The sequence below is a fragment of the Austrofundulus limnaeus genome, unplaced genomic scaffold, assembly GCF_001266775.1.
Source record: "Austrofundulus limnaeus strain Quisiro unplaced genomic scaffold, Austrofundulus_limnaeus-1.0 Scaffold145, whole genome shotgun sequence".
NCBI lineage: Eukaryota > Metazoa > Chordata > Actinopteri > Cyprinodontiformes > Rivulidae > Austrofundulus > Austrofundulus limnaeus.
In genome coordinates, this window is record NW_013952547.1 from 264,877 (window position 1) to 270,330 (window position 5,454).

General features: G+C 38.0%; 1 protein-coding gene across 2 annotated transcripts in view; it reads right to left on the reverse strand.

Annotated features, from left to right (window-relative positions):
- Positions 1 to 5,454, reverse strand: part of gabrb4 (gamma-aminobutyric acid type A receptor subunit beta4) — a 68,683-nt gene that overhangs the window by 61,978 nt on the left and 1,251 nt on the right. For both annotated transcript variants that reach the window (XM_014016427.1, XM_014016426.1), the window contains exon 2: positions 3,469 to 3,563. In XM_014016427.1, coding sequence (XP_013871881.1) covers positions 3,469 to 3,563 — 95 coding nt within the window. The remainder of the gene's footprint in view (positions 1 to 3,468; positions 3,564 to 5,454) is intronic.

Sequence of the window (5,454 nt, forward strand, 5' to 3'; positions counted from 1 at the left end):
AAAAAACAGAAATCTATTTCTTCCCAATGTGTCTACCTGCTGTGTTTCCTGCTCATGACACGACGGGTATCAAATTGTCATTTCAAGAAAAAAAAAATAAAAAGGTGGTGTATACTATTTTTCATAACTCCAGCTTTACTTGGCCTATTAACATAATTGGAAAACTAGTTTAAAGGTTAAAGTCTGTACTTTTGAGCCAATTTGAGAGTCTCAGAGAGGGCGTATCTTTCTGGTTAGAGTGATTTAAATCAGTCATGTGACGCACCTGCAGATGTCACCATTTAATCCAATGGAACTAATTTTAATCTAATAAACCATTATTTGACAATTRATTGCAATTCCATTAAYTGTTTGCATCCTTAATAAAARCATATCAGTTGATAGATAACTATTRATGATTTTGGTGCAAGCAGACTGTCRGCCGTATTGTGTTGCRTATTWTTGTCCAGCTCTACCAACAAAAAGTGTTGAAATACCCACTTCACACTGAGGGGCAGGGCCAGAGCGGTGGCACTTAGCCCTGGAACCTGATTGGTCACCCAACTTGATTGAAAAGTGGAATGTCGCTTTTAAAGATATAAGATTAAAGTAAATGTGGACATATTAATTTGTATGCTCCTTTTGTAAAGACACATATATCTAATAACACATATATTATTTTAAAATAAAATATCCAGGGTATTTACTCATAGATCTCTGTTATGCCCGATTTTGCTGAAAGTATTTCTTCATGAGTTATATTGGGTCATTTTATGTGGCATCTTGGAAATGCCTCGACCAGCCTTTGCATAAAAGCCTAGCTCCACCACTGGTCACACCACCAGATGGCATGTGCATTAATCCAAAAGTATTACATTTCTTTTTCAACTCTTCAGCCACAGTGCCAAACATAAAACCAACTGGCTCATGCTTCYAATAACACATTTATTGTACACATTYATCACATATTTATCGATGCTGGGCTAATAAACATAGCACAACTGTCAAAACGCAACATTATGTGGTCAGCTGCATCTACGTCTTCTGCTATATTTATRATAACTAACCATAGCCAAAACGATACAACTAACGTTACAGTAGTGAAACCGCAGCTGATGCTTTGAGATGTTCCTTGTTTTGTTTCATTAGACTTTTTGTGTTTAAACGCCATAAGAGCTACAGGACRTGTTAGAATTACATTAGCATAATATTTCTCACACACATAATAAATGAAGGTCTCTTCAACAACGTATTACAGACTTTAAACAAATAACTCTTCACTCTTCACACAAAACATAGAAACTTTCAGTCAAACTTGTAACGTTGAAGTTCTCATATGGTCTGTTGCTAAATTTAGCATTTTCACCGTWGCATTRATAGAGCTTAATAGACCATTTCGTWGTTAGAAATTTGTCACAAGCGTGCATGTGCATWGTGAAAGCCCAGCTAGGTCACAGGTCAACCAGGAAAACGCTGAGGTTGTTRTGAAAATGYCATTGTRATTGTGCAAATTCAAWGGGGTCAAAAAGCAAATATATAGCTTAGATATTTATGAAAATTCTCATCTATGATCCTACATGGTACATCAAGGATGCATAATGACATAGCAGCATTATTGTGTCATTTACAATTACAAATCTAGTTTCTACTCTCAAACCCAGTTAATAAAAATTAACCCACTGATATTTTACTTATAAGTTAATTCGATCTAAAACAATTATGGTTAAATAATTTAAACACATAAACATTTTTTACTTGAATGGGTGAAACGATTGTAGTTAATTTTTTCAAATGGAGATCTGTCAAAGTTTTTTGAAACACATCGTTTTACAGCTCATCTCTTTTTTATTTATTTATTTTACCATTCTGTGAATATTCATCTTTGCAACTGCATGATTAATTTGCTGCCACACATTGGAAGCTGTTAGTTGCTCCTGTTAGTTTGACAGCCCACTCTGTTACTACGGCCGAAGACTCAGCTCAGTTTTTGTCTTTTTGGCTGTTTTAAGTAGCAGTAGTGGCACTTTTTGGAACACAATATTTATGAATGTGTGAGCTACACATAATAAATTTGAATACTGCAGTGGATTAATCGTCTGTATGGTTATTCATCAGAATAGCGCCTAGAACAGAAACTAGTCCTCGAATGTTCTTGGAAATAAAATAATATGGATAGTTCTGTCCCTTTAAACATGGAGTTCTGTTTATGAGCAAATAATATCTTACCTGTTTTGTTGATAGTTCTTTGAGTGACTGAAGTTTAGAAAAAATAGAGTTTAAATTGGACTGATGAGCTAATGACTAGGCTGAGGGCAGCCAAGACCAAAATGGTTTGTTTTTTATGACTTCAATTTCAAACATTTTCGTAGAGGTTTACGCAAATAAAATAAAAAAAAACACTAATGTAAATTGCAATGCAGCGAACACTTGTGCAAAATTGTGTTTCACAGTTTGCAGACTCAGTCTTTCGTGGGTTTTTTGACACTACCACTGTGCCCTGTGCCCATGCTCTGCTCGAAGCACAGCATTTCCACTTTCTGTTTACTGTTACATTATCTTGTGAAGCTGTCAACAGCTAACTGTTTAGCTCTCGCTTTTTTTGTTTGGTTTTTATCACTTTAACATGCCATCCACAGCAACTTTCAAGACCTATTCTAGTGAACTGAARGACAAAAAGGGTTTTATGATGATCCAGAAGAAGTTCAAATTACTTGATTTACTTCAGGTATAACAAAGTTATATTACCTTAGTGCCGTTGCGGCATATACAAAAGCACAGTTAGCTAAGAACGATGCAGCGATCAAGAGTACCCATATATTTTACTGTATTTTTATTGAATTAAGTGTAATTTAAACAGTGTACTTTACGTATTTGATTAAGCTCTAAAAATTGGTGTATAAAAWTTTTTTTATAATGTGTCCAAAATTAGCTTTTTTTCACAATTCGTGGTTAGTCTAAGAACGCAACGCCCATGAAAATCAAAGTTCACTGTACAAAACCTGTCTCTTTTGACATCTAGTGCAGCAGAAAAGCTTCAGTAAAACAATCTCAGTGACGATCACAAGTGTCTTTTCCCAAGCTGTTATCAAAACAGACTTAATTCTATTGAGCCGATAGTCCTATGAAAATTAATGGTCTAAATGTATGAGGCAATTTCATTTCAAATAGCTTGAATACACTGTTCTTGGAGAAATGTTAAAAATCTGGGAATTAATCGTGCAAGATTAAAAGAAAAACCTTTTCCATTACCCTTCAGCTGTGGTCTGCTTTTAAAAGAGCAGCCATATTTGATAAGTGACTAGATGCACAGTAATAACACAATCCCGTCAAAGCTCGCTCATGTATTTTTTCTACTGCCCATCTATTCGACAGTTTTCAGCTGGATGACTCATAAACTTGTCCAAGCATTGACCTGGAAATACAAGCCCATCCTGGGCCATGAGCACCCCCCCACCCCCACCTCAAMAAAGCAGTCGCAGCAGCATGTACCTCCAAAATCAGGCCTTAAACGGATGTCATATCCCTTCAGCAACTTGTCCACGGTAGTCTTGGCCACAGACATGCCGGTGCTTCCGGGTGAGGAGCTGAGGGCAGAGAACCACAAATGTAAAGAATAGCCTCAGACAACCAAGCAAAGTGATTCTTTCTGACATTTCATGTCTGCCCACCTGCCATACAGTGGTTGAAGTTTGGGAAATACTACTGCGTGAGCAAACTTTAAGGGGAGGAAGCAATTATGTCAACACTTTGGGAAAATAGGGGTCAACACTGTGTTTTATTGGGACAAAACAGTGCTTTACCAGGACAAATATTGCCAAACATTTTACCAGAAAAAAGGGGTACAACACTGTGTTTTATCATGAAAAAAGAGGACAATACATTGTTTTACCAGGAAAAAGGGGTACAACACTGTGTTTTATTGAGACAAAAGAGTGCTCTACCAGAACAAATGTGGCCAAACATTATTTTACCAGGAAAAGGGGTACAACGCTGTGTTTTACCACGGAAAATGGGTACAATACTGTGTTTTACCAGAAAAAGGGGAACAACACATTGTTTTATCAGGAAAAAAGGGGCACAATGCTGTGTTTTTCCACGGAAAAGGGGTACAACACTGTGTTTTACCAGAAAAAGGAGTACAACATCATGTTTTATTGTGGAAAAGGGGTACAACACTGTGTTTTAACAGGAAAAATGGGTACAACGCTGTATTTTACCAGGAAAAAGGGGTCCAACACTGTGTTTTAACARGAAAAATGGGTCCAACACTGTGTTTTAACAGGAAAAATGGGTACAACGCTGTGTTTTACCAGGAAAAAGGCGTACAACACTGTGTTTTAACAGGAAAAATGGGTACAACGTTGTGTTTTACAAGGAAAAAGGGGTACAACACTGTGTTTTAACAGGAGAAAGGGGGACAACTCCTTGTTTTACCAGGAAAAAGGGGTACAACACTGTGTTTTAACAGGAGAAAGGGGGACAACTCCTTGTTTTACCAGGAAAAAGGGGTACAACACTGTGTTTTACCRGAAAAATGGGTAAACACTGTGTTTGCCGGGAAAAAGGGGTACAACACTGTGTTTTACTGCTTTACCAGGAAAAAGGGGTACAACACTGTGTTTTAACAGAAAAAAAGGGTGGTAAATTCTGTGATTTACTTGAAGATAGGGACCAAACACAGTGTCTCACTGGGAAAAATGGGGACAGCATGGTGTTTTTAAGTATCCAGGAATTCCCCACGATGACCCAACATCTCCACGGTTGTCTCTAAGATGTTCACCCTGGCTGGTTGGAGGGTGGAGGGTGTACAGCAATGTCAGTAAACCCATCAAGCATTTCATTGATGCCAGTCCTTGAAGAGGATGGTGGGCGATAATAACTTTGTCACTCATATTATCCCTCATCATCAGTTCGAAACTCCATCTTCAGCTACAGTCAGGAAGCTGAGTAACAACAAAGCCTGCCATCTTGGCTTCAAAGACTCAGGGCAAGTCGGTCCTCAAACCTGGAGATATACTATCCTCAAAAGTCCAAACACACCTAAATCTCCTGAGCTGGACCAGTTGAGGGAGGGTGCAAAACGAGGGTTTAGGTGGGGGAAACAAAGAGAAGGAAAGAGTTTATTTATTAAWTCACTTCATGTGTTACAGAAGGACCACTGGAGCTGGATGATGATGATGATGATGATACCCCTATTTTAATTTGATGATCTGGCACAGTGGAAGCAAAATGAGGGAGAAGTGCAGCCACAGAGCTGCTGAGATCCTCTCAACTGAGACCCTAGACTGCTGCATACAAGGACAGGATGTGGGCCACAAGGGATGGACATCTGCGTCTTCAACATCCAAACAGGTTGATGTGCAGAAACAGTAAAAAAAATTAAAAATAAAAATAAATAAATAAGACCTTGAGATGAGCTGATTTATTCAAGCAGCCAGATCCAGATCAAGAGAGTGACAAACCTGCAGGGATTTC